The sequence below is a fragment of the Meleagris gallopavo genome, chromosome 1 (assembly GCF_905368555.1).
Source record: "Meleagris gallopavo chromosome 1, MGAL_WU_HG_1.1, whole genome shotgun sequence".
NCBI lineage: Eukaryota > Metazoa > Chordata > Aves > Galliformes > Phasianidae > Meleagris > Meleagris gallopavo.
The window spans coordinates 32,710,050-32,735,512 of NC_139404.1; the positions used below are offsets into that span (position 1 = coordinate 32,710,050).

Below are 25,463 nucleotides of genomic sequence, written 5' to 3' on the forward strand. Positions count from 1 at the left end.
CCAAGCAACAAAGGCAAGTGTTATTTCAGCTGATGTCTGCTGGGCATCCTTATTAGTGAAATGTAGACACCCAGAGGAGATGCTGCAGAATCAGCGATTGCAGAACTACTCTTTGCAGGTTTTAATCCCAGCTGGGGCTGACACTGTCTATACTACTGGCTTCAAATGACTAAAGCAAGCTCTTTCCAATTATTGATTGGTCATATGTCATGTCAGAACATTTCTTTTCCAACAGCAAATGGAAATGGCAAAGAAAATCCTGTTTAACACAAATTCAACTAGCTACCTGCCAGAGGCAGACAGGTAATGGAATGACTATAGATCAGTAGAGAGATTTCACATGCACTTCTGCAAATGGCAGAGAAGAAATGTTTTCCAACACCTGTCTGTTGCCTCTTAAACTGCTCCGTTGCCTGCAAAATATGGTCTGAGCCTTCTCTGGTGTAATTTCCCTGCATGAAACACAGTTAAGAGGGGTAAAATTTATACAGTGTTCCTACTGCATTTATTGGTCATGTATTCACTCACAAAATGATACTACTTTATTATTTGCACAGCTTTGTAAGCATAGTAATGCCTGGTGCTTTCGAACAGCTGGATGAACATCCCAGAGATCTTAATACTGATTTGGAGCTGTTTCTCAACCATCAGTTGATTAGTTCACTGTTTGGGTAATAGCAGCATACCAAACCACCTCTCCTCATGAATCTGCATAGAATTCAGCATAGATAAAGCAAGTAACTGGCACTTGAATTCCAGTTTCTACATGTTTTTTCTTATTTCCTTTCTGTGGTCTTCTAGTCTCATTTACACACGAGTTTACTTCTCTTGATAATTTGATCAGTTTGCTGGTATTGCTTTTATGCCAGGCATTCTGATGGCACTACAGTGCATCCAAGAATTATGGTAGGCATACAAACATTGAAAACTTAAGCTCTAAAGTCAAAATGCAGCCCTGACACAAACCAGCTTTGCAAACTCAGTGGCACTGTTTAATTGCCCAAGTGTTCAGGAGATAATATTAGACTAACACAGTCTCTGAATGATCATCTAATATCGCTAGTATGCAAATAGAAGGAGCATTACTGCAAAGGAAAGGAACTGCTCGCATTTCTGAGATTCACGTGGTAAAGAAGAAACAGGTTCAGGTCCGAGCAGCACTAGAAGAAGTGGAATTGATTTAACTGCTTAGTGTGTCAAGCTAATTTTTTAATCATCCTTTGCTTCCTATTTAATAACCATTTCATGAGAAATCTGTATTTTAAAGACCACCGAAGTCTGGGGTTCATCTTTTTCTTTGTGTACACTGACATACTTACTATATACGTTGATAGCTATCATTCTCACTTCTGTGGGTAGAATTGGGCCCTGAGGGACTAACATCATATAAAAAGCAATTCAGAGGCAAGTGGGTCAACCTTTCATGGCTCAACTTATTTTCACTAGAAATTGCAGCCACCTGGGATGAGAAGAACAACCCAGCACAAGAAAACCTTTGCGGGGGTGGGGAGAAAACAAGGCAGTGATGTTAACAGCTGATTAAACAGAGCCTCACTTTTATGTTTTTCATTAATGTTTTCAGCAGTTAGACTTGATTCAACCCAAAAGTTACATCTGTTCATAAGAGTGAAATGATTTGATCTGAGGAGTTAAACAGCTCTAGATATTAGCAACGGGAGGGATGTAGATGTACACATACAGGTCAGCGGTATGAATTCATCTCTGCTGGGCTCGTTATCCTGTTAGCAGTTTCGTTAGCTTTGCACGCCAACTGCTTAGTAGTTTTACGACAGTAAGGGATATTTCTGACTGTATGTATGACAAAAACGGACATATTTGTTGGCAGTCTCACTAGAGAAGCCAGGCATGAAAGCCCGGCCCAGGAGCTGCCGCACTCGGTGGGGTTTTTGTGATTTAAGAGGTACCATATCAATCCCTAGTTGGACTCAGAGACTGAACTGCCCTTTCAGTGACCTAGCAATGGCAGAGCTGGAACAGCGAAGCTGTCAAGCACAGTCTGAAGGCTTTTCCCATGGAGTAGTCTCCAGAGCCCTGCACCACTACTTGCTCCCACCAAGAGAGCCTGGTGCAGGGAACAGCCCAGCAGCTGCTTTCCGGCAGCCACTCTGTGCAGTTTGGCAGGACAATTCATTTTAACTTTACACTTCCTAATGGACTAACAAGCAACACCACGTTACGTGAGCGTTGTTGCTTCTGCCACGCATGAAAGATGTATGCATGTAATGAAATAGTGCTCTGAAAGCATTTAACTCCCTGCACATCGTGGAAGTACAAACGTATTATTTTATACCAGAATAAAGCCATCTTATTAAACTGTCAGAAATAGCTACATAGGAAGCCAGAGAACTTGGAGAGATGCAGTGCTCAGGGAGCATCTGACTGCCATGTTTAATGGTGACATTTTAATTTCAATCACAGTGGTGAAACACATTACAGCACAGCCACAGGGCAAGCCTGCCAAAGGAAGCTGGGTGATTCATGTTGGTATGGTACAAGTATGTCAACAACCAACAAAATATTTTTTGATGACAAGGTTACTTCAGAGCCACACCAATCACTAGTTTACATCAGCAGTGAAGAAGTAATAAAAAAAGCACAAAAGTTGGTTGCTTTTTTTTTGTTTTGTTTTTTAGTTGTTGTTGTTTGTTTGTTTGTTTTTTGCAGGAGAGAAGGTCTGGAGTCATAGATCTACAGCCTTGGGTGTGCTGCCCTCCAAGCTGTGCTGCTCTGATGCCTTCTCCATGTAGCACCATATCAGGGTGAGCAAAAACCCTGTTCATAATGGCACCCATGCCCAGAAGGCTTAAGTCATGTACTTTTTGAGTCCTTCTGAAAACAAGAATTTCACTATGTCCCCTCCCCTCTTTTGAATCTAGTTACTCAGTCATCCAGTGCAGGGTCTCCACCCACACAAAATGCAGGGCTGCACTTGCATTTCACAGACACGTGCACACCTGCACAAAACAAAGTATATTCACCATTGTGGAGCTTGTGAATATTCACAGGAAACAGGAATTCATTGAAAAATATCCCCAAAACACAGCCAAAGTAGCCTAAAGCGGACAAAACAAAATCTGATTTTCTCTTTTCTGGCCACCTCACTTTGAGGATTTTCTGATTTAGCAAATTCCTGCTCTGAATAACCATATGTGGAGCAACTGATGCATTGATGTTTCAGTGTGTGAGATGGGGCTGACAGTCACAGCGCAGCCTGCAGCAGGCTACATCCGCCAAGTCACACACAAATGAAAAGAAACATGAGCTTAAAAGGCTGCATGCAAATCTGCATAAAATACTGCATTTATCTTTTAGATTGATATAACTTCACAGACCGTGGTGTACAATGAAGTGATCTTTTAAGTATTTCAGCATTCACCTAGAACAGTATTTGCTTGTTTTCTATATTAATATTTGATACTTTAAAACAATATCTAGTGCTTTAGTAAATATCCCCTCTTAAAATATGTGGTAAATGAAGCAACTAAAGGGTAAAAATCTGTCTGTGTGTTGCAGTGGTGCTCTCACACTCCAGATGTAGCAACAACACAGTGGCCTAGGGAAAATATCAATACATCAATTACTTTTGCATTTTTAATATGGATAAAACAGCCACCCCTCCCTGAAGGAGTGAGGCCGCTTTTCTTCTTTTTCTCTTTCTTTCTTTTGTAGAGAACACAATCAGCAGAGAATCGCACAGCATCCTTTCTGAGTTTCTTAAGAGAAACAAACAGAGGGAAATTCATACATTTCAGAGGAAGCTATTGTTAGTTACTCTCATTTAACCATACAGAGAAAGAAACACTTTAGTGAACAAGGTCAAAAGTGTAATTTCACTGCTGTGAAGGGTCTATTGGGATTCTGGTGCTCAAAACAAGGAGGCATCTCCTACTGTTAGGAGTATTCAGGGGACACCCTGATTCCATTACACACTTTTCCAGCCAAAAATGATTTGAAACGCAACATTAAACTGCACATTCCTACAACAGAGAATAAAAATCTGGTAAAGGTGACAAAGAGAGACCATTCGGAAAACCCTTTTTGACAGCATATATCAATTCCAAGCCACAGGGAGGATGTATCCATTTTGTCAAAAGGTGTTAAGCGTTGTGGATTTGGTACAGATGAAGCAGCAGTGTCTGGCCTGTCTGAAGAGGAATTAGAAATGTGTCAATGGAAAAGAAAGAGGGATTAAACTGACAGAAAGAATAAGGCAGGGTTTTATTACATTCAAAAGAGGAACCAAACAGTATATTTTAATTAGGTGTGTCACAAAGTAACTGAGAGAAAAAAAAGTAAATCCTAGAAATATGGAATTGGTCTAGATGAGTACTTGTTTACTATGATAACTAAATGCATATATTTAAAGAAGCCAAGGAAGCACAGTGCTAATGCCTGGTGATTTTAAAACCACCAAAGTTCCATTTATTTACGTTTTCTTAATTGCTATGAAATGAAATAAGAAGATTCAAAATAATGTTCACCTTATCTGTAAATTAACCATGTAAATTAAGTAAATGAAGTTCCTCTGGAACTTAACCATTATGATCAACCATTATGATTACTGATGAGTTTTAATACATTCAGCCCTGGCATCTTGGTTTCACTTATTGCTAACTGGATTACTCTTCTTAATCCCATGCAGACACATTTCTCAATGTTTCTTTAGAAACCAGATGAACAAACACCTCACTGCATTGGCAATAATCACGGAACTATAGTGAAAAGCCTTTAAGTGGTTTCCTTAATTTTATGAATTAAGTCAGACTGGGGATAGTAAAACAAACCATTACGTAGTGTTTAGCTGGCATTAAAACAGGTCCCAGTGATGACATATCCATCACCATAAAAACTGGAGGTGAAAGCAGCAACCCTCAGCAACACCCATGGCAAAACACACATCTGCCTACCACCTGTAATACTCATGAGAAGACTCATAAATGTCTGGCTCCTACTTTGCATCTCAACCAAGAAAACAAGCAACAAAATGGAGAAGGCGTAGAGCCAATAAAAAGGGCCTCTGCCCTCATTTTCCATCTACTGCCACTCAAGAGTACTGCCACCCTGCTTTATTGGCATTACTCAGTATAAACATCAGGCTGTCCACAAAAAGTGCATTCAGACTGGACATTTGGAAAAATTTCCTACCATGAGGGTGGTTAAAATCTGGAACAGGCATCTTGCAGAGGTGGTCAATGTCCAATGCCTTTCAGCATGCAAAAGGCATTTGGATAAGTCCCTCACTGATATGCTTTCACTTTCAGTTAGCCCTGAAGTGGCAACACCGTTTGACTTGATGATCTTTGTAGGTGCCTTCCAATTGAACTATTCTAAGTAGTGGAGCATTTTTCATTCAGCTGAGCATAGCCAATGTTAACAGAATGCACCCCCCCCGTGACAACTCAGTCTGGTCCTGCAGGAATAACAAGGAACACTCTCAAGCTTTTGGGGAGGCCTTCTGCAGGCTGCCTTTGCCTTCCAAGCAGCCAAGCTGGCCATCTTTGGAGTACAACTCCTTGACACAGCTATGTGACAGGACAGCACTGATTTTGGGCTTTCAGAGGTAGCAGCCAAAGCATCCAAGGGCTTTTTTTCATTTCCTTGCACCAGTATTGAGCCAGTCGTGTTGCATGGCTCCTGTGGGGCTATAGGCATCTCCCCATGACTTTGCAAGGCACATGGGATGGAGTTATAAAATTTAGTTCCTGCAAGAAACCCTGAGAGTGGTCTTTCAGAGGCATGGTACCAGCACACCAGCTGCTCCTGTAGCACACTCCAGGGCTTTATGACATTTCCAGTTAACCCAGTCATTCATATTTACATTTCTACTGCTTATTTAGTGATGCCTGTGGAGAAGACCTCTAAGCAAAATAAATACCCTTTAAAGCCAATATTTTAGTGGTCCAGTTTTACTAAATCACATTATTTTTAATAAATGATCACAAATGGACAGAGAGAAGCTATTTCTCAAAGCAAAATAACATTCATAGATCACACGGAAGTGCTTATTTCTCATTTATATTAGCTGAATCAGTCAGAATCTTCCTTACTGCCACCAAGAACAATGAAAATCTGAATTTTTTAAACAGATCTTACGTTCTATCCTGTGTATTCAACTAACTTAGTGAGCAGCACAGCAGTCAGAGGCATCCTCTGCAGCTGGCAGCCTCCTTCTGCCCCATATACTGCATCCAATAGTGAGAGGCATTAGGCCACCATCAGTGCTGTCATTAAACTGCTTCAGTTGTTTCTGTATCACTACTCGCTCCCTGGTTTTAAACTGAATACAACACTAAGCTTGCAGGTTGTTCACAGAGGAGATATCTGGAGAAGACATTGCCCAGTGATTTCTGAGCCCAGGGGCTCCACTTTGCTGTGGTGCAGCTCCATTCCCAGGAGATTCCCTGCACTACTTAAGGTTGTCCTCACATGGATTGCTTCTCTGAGCCAGCCTAAGTATGGAGTTGCTATTATTAACAGTTGCCTAATTATTAACAGTCAGCATTACTAATAGTGTTTCACTTTAGGCCTAATTACACAGGATACGTGATGGTCTTAGCTACCTATATGTGATTGTTTTTTGCCTGTGTTTTATCAGGAAAGTAACTCACTACTGAAATATCCACATGTTCGGTGCCTTTGTATCTTTACTTACACATGTTTCAACATGTAGCATTTCCTACTCCAGTACCAGTATATGAACTCAAAAGCCTATCAACTAAACTAAAACACTGTGTAAGGAATCGTATGTACTTTCCCATTGCTTTACACCTGAATACACTGGTCTTCCTAGCCAGCAGCTAGGAAGCCATTACAAGCCAGTTTGCATTGAGCAGATACTGCAGGAACACAAAAACTGTCTGCCAATGGTTCCAGCCTGCTTACTGGAGATTTGCTGCCCTCATGGGATTCATTCCATTCATTATGATTTCAGTGTATTCTTCCCTTGAAAACCACTAAGTCCAAGGTTGCAATGATGATACATCACTACATTTCTGCAACATGGCTGAACAACACGCCACCCATTATTTGGGTCATGCCAGAAAGATGAACAAAGCAGCACAGTCACATCTTTGTGACCAGCTCTGTGCCTTGGGACCATTATCTCTGGAATCAAAGTCTGTTTCTCTGCTGTCCAGGATATCGCATTCATCTCCAGGACGAGTTACTATGGCAACTAAACCTGGGCTTAGGGATGAAGGCATCACTGTGCAAGCCAGTGCTTACTGTGTCAGTAATACGGCTGGGGTATGGCTAACCACAGAAGGTCGAAGAACTGCAGATATTTTTCTCTGCTCTTCACTGATTTACCATTGAGGATGTCAGAATGATTTTAGTCCCTAAGGCATTACATCTACTTGGATTTCAGCTTTTCTGCTTTCTCAGCTCAGCACCAGAACCCTTCAATACTTAGGATTTCATGAGACCAAGGCGAGCCTGGGGTGCTCCCTTTGGTTCCCCTCCCACAGTGTGGAAGGCAGCTAGAGATGGAAGGTCACAGCCTGCTTGGCATGCCTTGGCACTGACCTGTAACACTGGAAGGAAGAAAGAGTCCACTATGCTCCCTGGTTGACTAAAAAGGCACAGATTAAAGAGTTCAAAACCGAGCTCAGTGCAGTACATTGGATCATCTGGATTCTGGTATACTTGCTTATATCACAAGCTGCCTGTATTCAAGATAACAGGCTCTTTATGTATCAGTACCAGTGGTTAAAATTATGCTTTAGCATCCTTTACTCATCTTGTCTCATATATTACGAGCTCTACAGGTAAAACATGCAACATACATGTGGGGATGTTATTACAGCAGGATTTTTTTCCTTGATTAGCACTTATGTTCACCAGTAAAAGAAAGCAACAGGGAAAATTTTACTCACAGTGGTTGCAACCAATTTTTTTCGTCTGGGTTGGTTAGTTGTCATGGTGTCTTTCTACCCCTCAAAAGGCTGAAAAACTCTATGAGAATTAAGTTTAATAGGATCCATCACTCCTAGAATCTAATAGCAATGAACTGTGGCTTTCTAATTTGCTAGGAGTATTCAAACAGCAAAATTCCTGTCCTTCCTCATTATCTGAAATGTGAAGACTTCATTGGTAGAAGATATCGTGTGGTTGAGACTGAAGACTTAACTGAACACATCACATGTTCAAACTGTTTACAATGGTTTTAACACATGCTAGATTGTCACAGACATTGCAAAAGCATACTCTCTTCCAGAAAACACAAGAGTTTGGAGAAGAGGCAGGGCTTGCGTGTCTTCAAAAGTCTATGAACACTGACTGCCAAATTAATCACTTTTGCCAAGTCAGTGCAGGATATGAAGTGCCAGTGCTTCAGAACTCATCATTCACTAGAAATGTTAGAAAGCATGCTCTTTGAGCGCAATAACTTATTTCTGATTCACCACCTTTTCTCCACACCTTTGATAAAGTGTTTCCCAAAATGCCTCCAAAAGCTTCACTCGATACAAAATTCTGCAAGGTGATTTGAGGTAGCTGCTACTTCTGTGAATTCTGTGCTCTTACTTCTCCCTGGAAGGAGTCCAGGCGGTAGAAGGGAAGTAGAAGTGCCTTCAGCAGGCCCTGTGTGGGAAGGCTTCCAAGGAAGAGAAGCTGGGCAAGCAAAGAAACAGGACTTGGCCGTATCTTCTGAGTCTGACTAAGACGCCACGCTCCTTTGCAGCATTTTCTGCTAGGCAGCAGAATCAGACTTCTCCACCTACCAAACTGCAATTGCTGAAGAAGAATGTATGTGGGAGACTCACTTGGTCTCTCTTCACTTCACAGTCTCCTGAGCAGAGCAAGCACAGACCTGGAAAGTCTACGCATTTTTTTTGGCTTTGAGTGATGAGGAATTAATAGCCATCTGAAAAAAAAAAAGGATGTGCACACAGCTTGGCCAAAATACAGTTTGTAAGTGTCATTCTTGCCTCTGGGGAGGCATTATTTGAGGATTTAGGGCAAGAAGAATTTTCAGAAGACAGGGAAGGATCACCATGGATTGTGTGGCTGAAAGTGCCATGTGCATGGCTGATCTACAGTTCCTCTTCTCTCATCTTTAGGGGGAGACAGGAGTAAGAATGCTTCTCCAAATGCTGCAGTTTGAAGCAGCTTAGTAACTGAGTTAGTCTTTCCTCCAGAGACCACTAAGTACAAAACATAATTATTGTTGTTTATGCAGATACAGATTTAAGGAGACAAAAGAGCATAACCAGACCACTTAAAAAAAAAAAAAAAAAAAAAGGCAAAAAAAAACCCCAACCCAAACAAGCAAACAACAATCCCACACAATATAGATTAGAAAATAGTTAAGAAAAATTAGAAAATTAAAGTTTCTTAAAAAATATTGTAAAACAAAGACTGAAACAAACCAACTCTATAATTGTAATACACTAGAGCATTGCTTGGTTTCCACCCATACAGTGTTTGGGCTTCTGGCTAAAATCGCCCTGTTGGACTGCTTTGAGGAAGAGGTCAGATACCACAAACCACAAAAATGAGTCAGAATCTTCAATTCTGATTTCTCAAAAATTCTATTTCAACTACAGCGCCAGTCAGCAAATATAGTGCTGTTTCCATGCCTCTCTCATTTGCTTCATAGTAGTACGTGATTTCCCAAATTTTAGTCTCTACAAAAAGAACTACTTATGAGATAAGCAGTTAACTAGCACTATGACACAGAGCAAGTATATAAGTGAAATTCAACACAGGCTGCCAATCCAGACAGAATGGAAACAGTAGACAAAGCAGAATTCAATTTTCAATGCACTATTATATTAGACTAAAAGAAATCAGTGTTGTACACAGATATGGACAATTGAACTCCAGTGACGTTGCTTAACCTGCACCCATGTGAAACTGCCACAAATACATCCACTTAGAGAGCCCCCTATCACTTAACAATCCCAAATACTTTAGCATGAATTCTACACTTGCAAAAAGGAGTCTGTTCTGGACAGGAGGATATACCTTCAAGCAGAGGGTGAATATGCCCTGAAAACGGAAGCACATGGGGGCAAAAACAGGCATGAAAAAAATGATATACATTGAAAAAAAAAAAAAAAAAGCTGATGAAGCAAATTAAAAAATCCAGTGACTCTCCAAGATTGTGAACCTTCCAAAACATTAGGCTCTCTTCTCTGATGCCATCTTCTGTCAATAAATCAAAAAGTCCAAGAACCCATTTGAAGATTTAGCAAGTATTTCAGGGTCTATGGCAAATCAAATCATCTTGTGATGTTCTGCATCTTAATAATGAAAAAAAACCACTGCTAACCCAAATGGCTCCAAACACAGCACAAAATGGCAGTGCCTGCAGTTGCTGAGCAGCTCCTCATCCAGACAACATGAGAGCCAGAAGAACGCTTGTGCCAAAGACAGTTAATATGATCATACCACATTAGAGTCATTGGAGTGATATTGGGTAAATGTTATGTTGCATGAGGCTATACAGTAATGGGCAGTAATCAGTAAAAACATTTTAAGTTCTTGTTTTACTACTGCTTCATCACTAGCTATAAAACAACATACTAATAAAGAACATAAAACTGGAAGAACTGAGATTAACAAGGCGTGTTATGACAATTTAGAAGTAAAAGTCACTTTAGCAATATAAAACTGAACAATACTGTTTAAAAGAACCAGCAGAGAAGATTTACCATTCCTTATTAAAAAAAATGAACCAATCAACCAACAACGAAAAGACCAAAGAAACCCCAGATATTCAGAGTGTCTACCACAGTGTAGTAACCATGGTGTATATATCAAATTGGTAGGCAAAATATAAATGCCGTGTATCAGATAGCCCACTACAGTCCCTACCTAAACAACCTTGCACAGACAGTGCTAACCACTGAGAGGTGGCAAGAGAGAGGGTGACGTTTAAAAGCTTTGGTCAATATGCAGACATAAATTTGGACTCTACAAGTAGGTATATTTATGGCAGATCCCAAGAATGATTAGCAAGCCATTAGAAAATGCAATCGGCTTCCTCCAAGTTGTTTCTATCAGCCTCTGAAGACATTACCTAATTTTTAGTAGGATTCTGGTATCATGTGCAGTTAACGTATAATTATTACAGAAATGCGATTGCATCGTTAGCATAAGTTTAATTGTATCATTGACATTAGTGATGCCATAACATCAAGCTCAATAATAGTTCATAACAAAACGTACAATTAGCACAATTTTTCTCCTTTTTACACCAACCAAAAGTGTTCAGCTTGAAGAAGCCTAATAGTCCCTACAGAAGTGAGCTAGGGCTGAACCTGAAAGGATTGCTGGCTGGTAATTTAGTAATATGGTAATTAAAGTCTTTTCATGATGTAATTACACATCAACTACAAAAGGACAGCTGCTATACAACAGTGCCAGGGTACGTGGCATGAAATGATTAGATTTGAGAAGCTTTAGTGGTTAAACTGAATACCACAGGCATAAGTCTGAGGTATAGCTGGCACCACATAGCACATTATTATTCAAGTCTCACACTTGCAGCTTCCTTAGTCTCATTGTGACAGTAACAGTTTGTTGTATGTACCTTGGTCCTTTGACAGCAGTAGTTGTTCAAAACCCACCTCTATAAGCTTCCGTTGTTTCTAATTCCAGGTAACTTCAAAGCCTAAGCCTTCTTTTGGGCAGAGGCTATACAAATAAGGATTGTGTAAACTCAAAATGTTCAATTACTGAAGCTGCAGCATGAAAACTCTCATAGATTAGTTAACTGCAGTTATTTTTTAGAAATTTATTCTAGCATGAGGGTGGAGAAGGTAGGAGACTGAGGACAGAAGAAGCATAAGTGAGTTGGTGAATTCAAGGAAACCAGAACTCCACTGAAGTACTGAGGGTTTTGGCATCTACTTCCAAAAGCAACAAACATGAGACGCATATTTGGAAAAAAAAAAAACAAACCCCACTCTTCTCCTAAAAACATATAAACATTTTGTTTAATAGTTCCTCTTTATATTTCTCAGTATTCTCATTTGTATCTGTACAAACAAAAAGTTGACAATGCAAGGCATGAGACAGTAAAAATGCACATATTTTTCCACTAGCACAAATAAGGAACTTCTTGGCTACGTGACTTGGCCCTTAAAATACAACAATGCACTGTGCACCCTGGAAGTAGGCAGACAAGCTCAGAGCTGCTTTTCTAGTCCTAAAATGTCATTTTAGGAATGAGAAGCAACTTGGATGGTTCACAGTAACTGTAGGCTCCCCTCATACCCCTGTCCTGAAACATGAGAAGCAGTGAGAGAGAGACTCAGATCAACCAGACTTCTGCACTTTAAAGCTTCTCTTAAAAATATATTATTCAGCTTGGAAAATCTATAAGCAAGCCCATGTGAAAATGAAAGATTTTGGAAATTCAGAGAATTCTCTCAGTATGATTAAGGCTTCCATGAGGTCCATTTGGAAAGCGGAAAATCAAACTCGATCTGAAGTGACTCTGTTACCTATAGGGAACTGAGGAACGAGTAGAACTTTAGCCTTAGTTCAAAGATTACCCAGTCTTGCCAGTGTCTTTCTTCTTTTTCTCTTTTTCTAAAAAAAAAAAAAAATGTTTTGGATGGGTTTAATGAATATTCAAAGCCTCTCAGTAGTTTTAACTAAGGTTGACACTGGGACTACCTCAAGATCACCACCAATAAAAGTTTATTCCTGTGAATATCCACAGGAGCTGAGGCTGCTCTCGGGAAGCAGAAAGAATATCCTGGGGGAACTGCAAGCAGCCAGTCATTTAAGACTAAAGACCTCAGCCCTCAGAAACAGGTCCTGCATGGCCAGTTTTGCACTACACAAATAAGGAACAAAGCAATTAGCTAACTCTATGGAAGAGACTCAACTTCACTACTGTACTTCAAAGCACAGTAGTAAAGGAAAACATGATTACTTCTAATCCGAAGGAAGAGAGGTAAAATGCAGCACAGTTGGTGGTTCTGAGGAGTGGACAGATGGTCAACTCAAATATGTTTCCAGGTACACTCTGCAAGGACTGATCTGCAAGGACTCATCCATTTGCCATTTGAAGGAAAAAGATTTCAATAGGTCACTTGTCAAGGGGAACTTGGTGAGCAATTTACAACACACGTAGCAAGTTCAGCAAATTAAGATCACTGACATGAAAAGCAAAGAACTTTATGCGCGATGGATTTGTTTTCCTACACATTTTAGTGCAGCAAGAGACAATAAAAATATTTGGTGTAAGCTTCAAAACACTCTACTCTTCAGTGCTGCCTCTGTGAATACAGAGTGAAACATAAACTGCGTGCACACAAAACCCGAACAACATGTAACTGTAGTGGTTTTCATCACAAGACAACACTGTTCAGTATCTGTACAGACTTCAGTTACACAGCTACTAACTGAACCCAAATGCAGTCTGTGTCACGCAGAGAACTACTCTCTGCTGGCCTGTTTATGCAGAGAACTGCCAGAAGAAACATGCAAAGGTATGAAGTCTTGCAAGAACAGCCTCGTTCTCTCTGGCAGTGGTATGGGCAGAGAATGAGAGAGAGGGAAGGAATGCAAGTGAGAGGCTCCCAGCATGTTCCCAGTTTTAGCTAAGTCAGAAGAAAAAGAAGGAGCTTCTCATCATGAGATTTAAAGCAAAGTAACAATTCTTGAACTACAGCATTCAGTTCTGAGAAACAGGCAAGTACATGAGTCAGAGCAGGACACAGTAAAAATCCTAATTTCTGGATAGCCTCCCCCCCCCCCCCCCCGCGCAGTATATTTACTATACTCTCAATGCTATTTTCAATTATATTAAAATCTGATAGCCAGGTGGTCTTCCAAGTCTAGACCTAGGGACAGCATTCTCGGGATCAGCAGTTCCAGATGTAGTCCCCCATCATATAATTCTACTACACCTGTTTCAAAGGCTCTTTAGTGTCTTTTCACTTCTCTGCCACTATCAACTCATTCAGAGACAGCAACAAGAAAGAAAAGATGAGTCAGTCATCTTGAGTGCATCCACCACTCAACTAGACACTGGAAGTCCATCACTACTTTTTGCATTAATTTTAGTGAGAACTGTTAAGAGCCCAGACAAAAAACAGAACCTCCTGGTGATGCTATTTGCCACTAAGGAACTTGGTAACACCAGATCTTGGGAGTTTGGGTGTGGGAGTAGAAGAGACATCACTCTCACTTACCTGCTATCACCAGCATTTGCCACGTAAAGCTTCCCCAATAAATACACCACCACAAGGGCTGTGCAGCCACCAGAAATATTATACACGGTCCTCTCTCGTTCTATTTGTAAATCCTATAAGAAAAGAAAATAAAATGTATTAAAAAAAGCACTGTAATTAATACTTTAGAAAATGAAGATTCGCCTAAAAATTACAATTTTCTTCAACTGCAAGTCCCACTAGCTTTCTTTACTATTTCAATTCTGGTTATATGCTCAGAAAGAATGGAAAGTCTTGGAGTACCAACTGCTTACGATACAAAGCTGGGGATAAAACAGGACAGGACTGTAAAACATCAGGCATCATGGAATAAAGGGCAAGGCTGAGGGATGCAAGAGATTTTGCTATGGAAAAAGCACAAAGCCAGCAAAGATAAATGTAGCTGAACAACACATACCTGGTGGTATAATTGGAGAGCACTTTACATAGACAGCAAATAATTAATGAGACCTAGCTACGACATGAATAACTACCTGATCTCCAAAGTGAAGGCTAGGATTGTGGAGCGTACACCTTTACAAACAGCAGCAAGACGCACTCATGCAACAGGGCTACTCTTCAGAAATACAGAAGGCAGTGATGCTAAACTAGTTAACAAAAAAAAACCCACTGTGAAATAGAACATCAGTAGAACACTGAAAGAATACTAGTACTAGGCATTCACAGAATTGCCAGTATGAGCCACAGTATGTAAGGCTGTATCTTGTCTCACTGATTTCATGAGGCCCTGGAAAGAATCTGTGAATGTGCACCAATTTAGAGAGGTATGTACCTACTCAATAGTTCTTCCCATGTTAAACTTCCAACTGATTCTGAGTTTAATAAGAAATACTATATCAAATACCATATAAATATAAAAAGCCCTCCTGCTTAATAGATGTGGAGAACACAAGTCACATCTGTCACTGACAGTCAGTCAAGCCCAGCAGTATACATTATCCCAAGAAAGCTTAGAGACCATGAAAAAAAAAAGGTAAATGAGCTACTTCCCAGTACTCCATACATCTTCAACAAAACTAATTGTATGTGTATGTCAGTAAACTCACTCTGCTGCCTCTTAGCTTAGCTTCTGGTAAGAACCCAACATGTTAGAAGTCACCCTCCTCTCCTGAGTCCAGAATCCAACCTAATATCAAACTGGTCTTTCCCTGCAATACTAGATTCAAACAGGGAGTGCCATCTAACATAGCTATTGCAAGTAACTAGCAGATCTTTTCAGCTAAACTTTGCTTCTCTGTGTGCTGTACTTCATTACTTGCATTAAGTAACAAACAGCTCAAATTGTCCATGCCTTGGGGTATGGGATTTAGGGCTTTATTTCAGAGCTTTATTTATCCGAGTAAAAAAACCACAACAATGCTAACTATAACAGCTGCAATTTGCTTGGAAACCTGCAGCACCAAAGCAAGCCAGGGACTACTCGTTGTTTCCTACACAATTCTGAAGAGGGAGGTGATCCAGAACGGCAAGGGAGATGCTCAGCAGTGCTCAGCCACTGTCCCGAGTGAGCTGGACAGGGAGGGCTCCTATTGCTAATAATGCCTGACACAAAGAATGTGACTCCGTGCAGGCCAGAGTGCAAACAGCCTGATCCTATTTGTGCCATCAACACAACAACGGGGAGGGCAGTGGGGACAGCAGAGGTGCGCAGCGCTACCCGACATGGCCATCATCTGCCGCACAGAGGAACTGCAAGCTGCTCTGCTGCAGACAGTGGGTTTTGTTGTGGCTCTTGCTACTCAATGCAAGTTGTTTTTTTTTTCTCCTTAATTTATCTCCTCTTTAATTTTTATTTTTGGTAGGTAGGCTGTGTTGAAGGCCAGGAGGAAAACACCTCAAAGCTAAAATCAGATCTTGCAGAGCCTTTGGTCACAGACATGGGCTTGTTGCAAATGCCACTTTATCTAATCTTGCCATAGAGAAGCTGATTTTCCTCCCCGTGGTTTCCATATATTTTTAAATTAAGCTGAAAAGAGCAGTTCAAAGGAAGCAGATGTTTCTAACCATCAAAATAATTTAAACTTACAAATACTACAGTGGATTTTCCAGGCACTGCCAGGAACTTTAAAATAGCAGTGGAGATGAACTCCACTGCTCGGAGTATCCTCTGAGACCTTGAAACAAAGTACAATTCCTCACCTGATTTCAGCCCTGTCACACGCACGCTTCACAAGTGCTGGAATGCCTATATTAAAATCTATTCCCTTCAATAAGAAGAACTCAGAAGCGTTTATTATGGGATGGAGAAGATGGATAATCCTTAGGGGCTCATTCTCAGAGTTTGCTTAACTTAAACTAGATCTTCGGCGCTGAAAGAGGTTTCCCATATCTCAACAAAATTTGAGGGGAGAAGATAAAACAAAATGAAATGAAGCCCACCATTACTACTAACTCATTCTGATGTAGAGATATCGGCTTTTAATGAAATATGTTTCATCAGTGCTGCTGGGAAAGGGGTGCAGCACAAAGAGATGCAGAACACCTCTGAAACCTTTAGTGGTGTAAAGAGTTCTAGATGAAGGCCAAGTACATACAAAATTCCTAATTTCCCATCTGGGGAAAGATTTCAGAGTAACCTTTTTTTCTCTTCCCCCATCTCCTTTTCTGTAGGATGCAAAACATTTCTATATAGCAACCTGCTTGTAGGGAAAGAGCTGAGCAAAATTGGGCTGAATTATACTTCTAGTACTTGAAGAGGGAATGACTATTTACATGGGTTGATAGTGATATGACAAGGGGGAACGGTTTTAAACTAAGATAGGGGAGGCCAACTGTGTTCTGGGCTGCATTAAAAAAGGGGTGGGACAGGGAGGTGATTGTCCCCCTCTACTCAGCTCTTGTGAGGCCCCTTCTGGAGTACTGTGTCCAGGCCTGGGGCCTCCAGTACAGGAAGGATGGGGAGCTCTTGGAGTGGGTCCAGAGGAGGGCCACTAAGGTGATCAGAGGGCTGGAGCACCTCTCCTATGAGGAAAGGTTGAGGGAACTGGGCTTGTTTAGCTTGGAGAAGAGAGGGCACCGGGGAGACCTCATTGCGGCCTTCCAGTGCTTGAAGGGAGAGTATAAACAGGAGAGGGAACGGCTGTTTACGAGGGTGGATAGTGATAGGACAAGGGGGAATGGTTTTAAACTGAGACAGGGGAGGTTTAGGTTGGATATTAGGAGGAAGTTTTTCACTCAGAGGGTGGTGACGCACTGGAACAGGTTGCCCAAGGAGGTTGTGGATGCCCCATCCCTGGAGGCATTCAAGGCCAGGCTGGATGTGGCTCTGGGCAGCCTGGTCTGGTGGTTGGCGACCCTGCATGTAGCAGGGGGGTTGAAACTCAATGATAATTGCGGTCCTTTTCAAACCAGGCTACTCTGTGATTCTATGATGATGATATGATCCCTCTTTCAGTCCAAAGGACAGTATGGGGCACACTCTCAGATCTTGACAGAGCTGAAAAACTTCACTCAAGTGGAAAACGAGTACAAACAGCAGGCTGGAAAATGAAGGGTGAAGAATTAGAGGACTCATTAGTAGCTGTGATAACACCTTCTTGACATCTGTAAAATGGTCTTAAAAAAAAATAGAGAGAGAAAAAAAAGGATTTCTGTATCCTCTGCATGGCTGATGTTTAATACTAAAGAGGAAAATAATCTGTGCTCTGCCCACTACTGAGGATGGGGAATGTTGCAGCAGGCAGGAGCAGGGCACCCACAAAAGTTGCCTTATGCCCAGCCCCCCCCAGGGGATGGAGCACAGGGGCAAGCTGAGGCTTGAACCTGAGCTTTTCTGAGCAAAAACACTCGTTTGTCATGCTAGCTTATAGCCCTTTTCTAAAAACAGAAGCCGACTACGCCATGAAGGCAGCATTGTTTGCTCATTCAGAGGCTCACAGCAGCTTGCTCATGCCACCTCGTGGAGATCTGCAGGAGCGGCTCTGCTGCCTCTGTAAGCGTGGCGTGGGCAGGCAGGGCTCCCAGCCTCGTCCTTTCTTCCAGCGTTTTCCATCAGCGTGCGTGGGGCACATCTTGGGCTGCAGGCGTGAGCCGCCAGCAGCTCTGCCCAGGCTGGCTCATACATGCAGGCTGCTGCGGGAAGGGGCGGGGGGGCAGAGGGTGAGCGAGAAGCAAGTGTGAGAGTGCAGAGAAGTGTGTGCCAGCTTCATCTGATGCTAAATTTTAAAAGTTCAGGATCTTGAAAACAGACGTAGGTAAACTGATGAAACTGCAGTATCATCGTTACAACCAGTCATCATACTGCACTAAGAACTACAATAACTATTCTTCAGCTGTATCCATCCTCAGAATAGGTCCTCTGGTAGCTGTACCTTGCTTGACAGCAAGTAGCTTTACCTCCTAAACACAGGATATCCATTAACAATTTTTTTTTTAATTAAAAATCATGTTTCAGAGGGCATAAAGTCAAAATTAACTCTTTAAATTGCTTTAGTTCAGTCAAAAAGACATCAGAATGGTTGTATCACCGCTGCAAGCCCCTTTATTTCTAATGGCTATTCAGAGGAAGTTTTTTTGAAAAAGGAAAACCGTACAACGTGTTGGTCTCTCAAGATTGATGTCATTTTAGTTTGAAGCATTTTGTGAAAGTATCTGTTTAGACTTGAATCAAAAGAATCCCAAAAAAGAAGAAAAAGCTTGATATAGCAGACACCACTATCTTCCAGTAAATCACACAGCCTAGGTATGTGCCATTTTTTCCCATCCAAGATAAAGAGGATTTAGTGTAGAATAGGTGCTTCCTGTCCGAGGTCTTTAAATTAAATACTAAATTGCTCTCATGCACAAAAGGTTAAATTCAAAGAAAGGATTTAGTTTAATGCTTCTATCCAGTAATGAAGACTATTTGGAAGTATCCACTTAGCTCCTGAACCTCTACATACACATCTCAAAACTCAAGAGATGAAAATTAGAGGATTTGACTTGGAATAACCCCCAAACTTAAGCTAATTTATTTTTATTCAAGTAATTGTGGTCACTGACAATTATTGACATTAAGCATTATTATTATTTTAAACAGAACAGTGAAAACACATCACAAAAGCTTGCTAGTCCCTGTTTCAACACAGAGAATGCTCTCTAGAAGTGCTTCAAAAAGGGGAGCATCTTAATTCCTAAACTTTTTAAATTAGGCAATGACATGACCTGTATCAGCTGCCTATGGTGTCTTAATGCACATAGCTATAAGACAAGCAATGTCCAAAAGAAAATCGCACCTGACAAAGAAGAATAATTTTTAAGAGCCATTTGATAAATAGCATTTTATTTGACAATCGAGGTTAGAACAGGGAGAGCTTAACAAGAATTCAAAAGACATTTGGGGAAGAAAGAAAAGGTACAAAAAAAAAAAAATCTCCTGATAAAAGGGAATAAAACCTTAAATAGATAAACCTGTCAGGTTCAACTGTTGAATCAAAAAAAAAAAAAAAAAGTATCTTTATCTATCCAGCACTTTCACCAGGTTCAGAGGCTCCTTACAGTACTAGACGTTTCAGGAAACAACACCAAGATGTCTGCCTAGATGTCCAGGAACCTGAGCTTTCACCAAGTGCTGGGTAAAATGATACACTCCACTGGCATGAAACTCTTGAAAATTATGCAAGCTTTAACTGCACTGAACTACCTCAACAATATCCACGATGTTCCAATACAAAGCAGCAACTGACAAACAACACACTGCGGAGGAGGCCCAAAGTCTTCTTACGCAGACTGCTAGGAGCATAAGCCAGCAGGAAGTCATAGAGAGGTGGGATGAATCATTGCAGGCACAGATGAGATTCATGAGTGCTGATCTTATGAACCGCAGAACCCTTAGGCAGACACTTATGCAAAAGAATATAGTCTTGTCGCTAAACCACGTACGAACACAAGACACCACCTAGAGTTTAAGGTAGATACAATTATCTAATGCTTTTCTTAAACTCACCATTTTTATTATTATTATTTTTAGACTTCCTTTTAAAGCAAAAGATAATGCCAGGAATGTACTGCATTATGATAGTCATACTAACAGTCATTTATATAGCCAAGTAAAAGTAGGAATTAAATAACTATTCTGATCTGTAGAGTATAGTCAAAGACACAGGGAGGAAAACAAGATACAGGTTGCCCAAGGAGGTTGTGGATGCCCCATCCCTGGAGGCATTCAAGGCCAGGCTGGATGTGGCTCTGGGCAGCCTGGTCTGGTGGTTGGCGACCCTGCACATAGCAGGGAGGTTGAAACTCGATGATCATTGTGGTCCTTTTCAACCCAGGCCATTCTATGACTCTATGATACTCTCCACAGTTTGGAAAAAGGGAGGACAGATTACTACAATCTATGTCTGGAATAACCTGACATCACATCTGTAATAAGTTATTCAGGGTTTCTACTATTTTCCTGTATTACAGCTTTTCCACTGCTCTAAGAAACAAGCTTTCAGGAAAATCCCCAGCCAAATACTAGGGTACAGCAGACAGGCAGTATCATCTCTTTCCTCCTTCAACAGAAGAGGGAACAAGCTAGTTCTTCCTTTCTGAAGGGGGAGTGCTAACTGACAGGAGATTTTCACACGTCCTCTTTGCTTTCAGCTAGCAGAAACTCAGCCCTGTTGCTGCAGTGCATTAATATGCTCTCAGGTCCCACACTGACTGATGCCTAAACCATGGCTGTAGATTTACTCGTGGACAACTCAATTTGTGAGTATGTTTGCCTGCACATCCTTGGGAAGAAAGGGCAATTCTGCAAGATAATTGCTATTCTGAATTCAAAGTGAAAGATCACTTTGTTATAACATCTGAAGTTCCTAATTAGATGCATGTACTAAACAAAATTCATATATATCAGAATTAGCTATGATTGAATCCTGCCTTTGTACTTCTTTTCAGACAACAAATAAAACCTCTGGGAAATGTTCATTAGTTCAAAAACCTTTTGCTCAAAAAAGAGGCTTTAAAAAAAAAAAGAGAGAAAAGGCATCTCTCAAGACCTGATCCCAGATGTACTTGCTGACAGACCAAGTCTCTGCTCTGCCTGACTAGAATTATTTTTAAGACTGATAAGGGCTGAATGGGCAAGTGCAGAGCAACTGCATCAATTATAAAAATTCAAAGAGAAAACAGCTTCCAATGGGGAAATTCGAGAATATTTTGTTTCCAGAGGACCCCGATGTTTTCCCAGATGTTCTTGCTGTACACAAATCAAGTGGGTGGCAGGAACATCCCTCATGCCCCACTCACCCGCTCCCAACCGACCTCCCTCCAGAGTTGTACACATTCCCCACAGACACTGTCTTATGAGCCACCCTAATGCTAACAAGAACTGCAAGTCAACAGATCAAGGAACCTAGGATGCTGAGATGCCTTTGCTGCTGCTTTCATAGAGCAAGGAGGCTTTCTAAGGCACACATCTGTATATGCAGATGTAACAGCCAAAGTTGAAATCTGCTATTGAGAAGCAACACTGATTTTTAATCTAGAAAAGGAAGGAAAGGGGAAGGGAAAGGACAAACACGTTTCTAAGAGTCCTTCTAGCAGAGGAAAGTGCAAATGATGTGGTCATGGCACTACCCGGGATTTAGGATACCACTCCTGTTTGAGTGCTAATGAGCCTGGCAGCAGTTTCCACAGACCAAAGAACAATTCTCTGCCTCACACAAACACAACAAATAAGCTTTTGAGGCTCTTAAACACTGTCTATGTATGGACAGAATTATTTAAGTAGGAAAAAAAAAAAAAGTGGAAAAAAATATATTCCTTATTGTTTGTTTTGCCCAGACCATGTGACTGATGGACATATGAAATGTGGACTTCAGAACTTAAAGACATACATACCATCTCCTTGAATGCACTTTCTATAGCCCCAATAACCAGGCACTCATGTGGGATCTTCTTCTCAGTGAAGAAGCGTGTCGGGGGGGTGCTGGGTGAGCCAGGGGCCCCCACACCACCCCGCAGGGAGGCTGCCCGTGTCAGCGTCCTGCTGTTGGTGGATGTGTTGTCAGGTTCCTCTCCCAGGCAGGTGGGTGGGAGGACAGCCGTGTTCCTCAGGATGTCCACAATCTCCTGCAGCTGCTCCAGGATGTGGTGCTGCAGCAGTTTGGAGGCAACCACAGCTGCGCCTGACCCAGCATGTCCATCGAACAGGGACCAGTAGTACAGGTTGATCCCATCTGTGTCCTGGGGAGACAGGAGGAAAAGAGAAGAGACTGTCATACTGCTGCAACCACAAGTGAGGTGAAGGAGCAGCCAGTGGCTTGGCAGCAGCAGGTAAAGCACAGTTAACTCTCCTAGAGATAACCTTCCTGCTGAAATGGAGAAATACCCAGCATGTTAGTACAACCCTAGAAAAGAGATGTGTACTTGTGCCTATTTTTTTAAAACACTATAACTCAAAAACCTAACAAAAGGATCAACTTTTAGTCTTTTCCACCTTCCATTCCTTACAGGACACTCTTGACCATGCAATTCTGTGTTACTGAATTCATCTCTTAATGACTGTGTAGAGAAGTATTTGAGAGTTACATCACTGATACATGATAGACCTACCACTATGGAGAGGAAAGCTACACAAGATGGCACCTTGTACTTCTGTGACAGATCCTTTTCTCACTGGACATTAGGCCAAGGACCTACCTAGTACCAAGGTGTGGTTCCTACCTCCATGACAGGTAGGTAAGGCCCACAATGCTGACAGATAAGACAACTCAGACTTTTCGTACCTGTGCCAGCTTGGAAACCAGCACAGAAGTCCTCAAGGAAGGTAGATATAAGTGGGTCCAGCCACATTCCACCCATGCTACTTTACACATTCACTGCCTAAATATTCCCACTCTTCTGACAAGCTTCTTGTATAGTATAGTTCTAGAGTTACATACCCCCGATCAGAACAGCAAGTTTCAGTACAGCTCTCAGAATCATAGCATCTCACACAGAATCATGGAATCATGGTTCTCTACTCAGACTTCTTCAGACAGGTGTAAGTCAGCTCTGCTCTTGCTCTGATTTGAGCAGAAATCATGCTTGTGTAGTGGTGTTTGCTATCACTAAGTCAGGACCCATTAGCCCATGTCAGAAGGTAGACCAAATTCTAGGCAGAACAAGCTCAGATCTGCCTGAAAAAGCATTAAGGAGCCATACCCAAGATAAGCTTAAGTTTTCTGCAAAATTCATCACAACATCTTTAGTAAAACATTTAACATAAAATTTGTCTTTGCGTGATGACATATTTGACAGCAGGATCAGGAAATGATAATTCCAGTCTCTTTTGCCCTGTTTCTTCTTAAATCTGCACCTTCCCTCAGCTTTGCTGAAATAACTGTTCGTGGGGCTGCCCTGCAAGTCAGACAGGAGTAGAGTAATATAGACACAGAAATAGATGATTTTGCAAGGAACTGGAATCAGGCAATACTGCTGCAAGACATCAAATACTATGAAAGCATAACCTGTATCTCACAACAGTCAAATAACTTTAAAAAAAAAAAAAAAAAAAAAAGTATGTTTCTGTCTGTGGTTTAATTTAGGATAGCAGACATTATAGCAATTGCTCCACAGTTACAATACATGTATTTCTCTCATTCACCTGATAACTGCTCCCTTACATGACAGATCAGCATACAGTCCAGACATCACCTAAATCCCATCACAGTGTTTGTCCTGATTATTTAAAATTTGTGCATAGGGTTGTGAACTGCAGTTCCTTTTACTTTTTGCTGTTCCAGTTATTCCACAAAGGTGCCGTACACTGGCAGCAGGACAGAGAAAACAGATCAGAGTAGGAACACCATGAACTGCCATTTACAAATCCAAAAGAAATTATTCGTTGCTGCCCTGAGCTACAAAATCCAAAACCTAATGAAAAACATCTCTTTTGGCAACATGTATGTAGACCATCACTACAAATTCATGCTGTTCAAAGTGCAAAAGGTTCATTACTGAAAAAACACTAGTACTTAGAACTTTCTTTGAAATGCATATTCTTAAAGTCTTGATTATAAAAAATTACTTTTGTTTTAAGCTGATGCCATAAACATAGACAGCGTGTACTGAAGTCCAAACAAATTCTTAACCATTTCATTAAGAATATAGTCACCTCTACAATAGAGTTTCTTCAAATTCTATCAAGGATAGGAATTCAGCAGTCTATCTTGTGCATTCTTCATTTCATTACTGAAATGGTGAGAAATGGGAGAACTGTCCTGTGGATTACTCACCACAGTAAGTATTATATAGTGGCAGGGGAAAACAAGAACAAAAAAATACCCCCCTGTTCTGAATGCATATCCTTATCCAGCCCCACCCCACTTGCCCAGTCTGGTACATACACCAAAAACCTGCTGTGAATTTTGATCCCTGAGGGCATGATGGGCAGCTGTGCCAGCTCACTCTTGGCTCAGAACTGCTCCAAGTTCACACTACAGTTGGCTGTAAAGTTCTGCTTAAACCATTTTTAACATTAATAGGATTACTGACCAAAAAATCTCTTTGTAAAACCAGTTTGCTTTTTGTGCAAAGTGTGAAGTAGTTTGCCAACAGAAACAAGCGTCTCAAACTGAAAGTGTTTTAACTAAAAACTGAAATCATTTATTTAAAGCAGCAATACTGCCTCCTGGGAATAGATGATCAAGTTACTTCTGCTTCCATTCTCTTAGGGGTTGATTCCCTGGACAAAATACCTCCCTCATGATACAGCATGGACAGATAATGCTTCCAATCTCAAATTGAAAAAGAAATACTTTACCTTCCACCTAGAGGTAGCCCAGAGTGTATGGGAAAGATGTGGTTCTCCAGTATGTACAGGATAATTTCTAAACTGAACAAGCCTCACATTAGCTTAGTAGTAAAATAAAGGGTGAGGGATCACGAAGTTTCAAACAGCTCAGAACAATACCCTATGACAAAAAGTGAAATTGAAGCATTATCACTTGTTTCCTCTAAGACACTGGGAAGCACAGAGTAGCACAGAAAAGCTCACGTGAGCCCAACCTTCATTCTTAGTCTATCACTGACATGAACGTGACATGATCATGTAAACTCTGGAGGTTCCTGCATAGTTCACCTATCTTCTTCTCTTTTTTGGACCAGTAGCTCCAAAACAAGTTGGTCTTGCTACCAGTTAAGCTAAATTGAAACATTCACATTGCATAACTCCAAGATAGTTTCTCTAGATTGTCTGTACAATCAATAGAGGGAAAAAAAAAAAAAAAAAAAAAACCTGCACTTTCACACCATCTTCACATAATTCTGAACTGGTCTTATTTCTCCCTATCAACTGCA

General features: G+C 41.1%; 1 protein-coding gene across 3 annotated transcripts in view; it reads right to left on the minus strand.

Moving 5' to 3' along the window:
- The window catches only part of PPM1H (protein phosphatase, Mg2+/Mn2+ dependent 1H), a 132,752-nt gene that overhangs the window by 39,132 nt on the left and 68,157 nt on the right, over positions 1-25,463 (minus strand). For all 3 annotated transcript variants that reach the window (XM_085220291.1, XM_085220303.1, XM_085220297.1), the window contains exons 3-4: positions 22,023-22,367; positions 14,175-14,287 (exon numbers count right to left, since the gene is read on the minus strand). In XM_085220291.1, the coding sequence (XP_085076417.1) occupies positions 14,175-14,287; positions 22,023-22,367 (458 nt within the window). The remainder of the gene's footprint in view (positions 1-14,174; positions 14,288-22,022; positions 22,368-25,463) is intronic.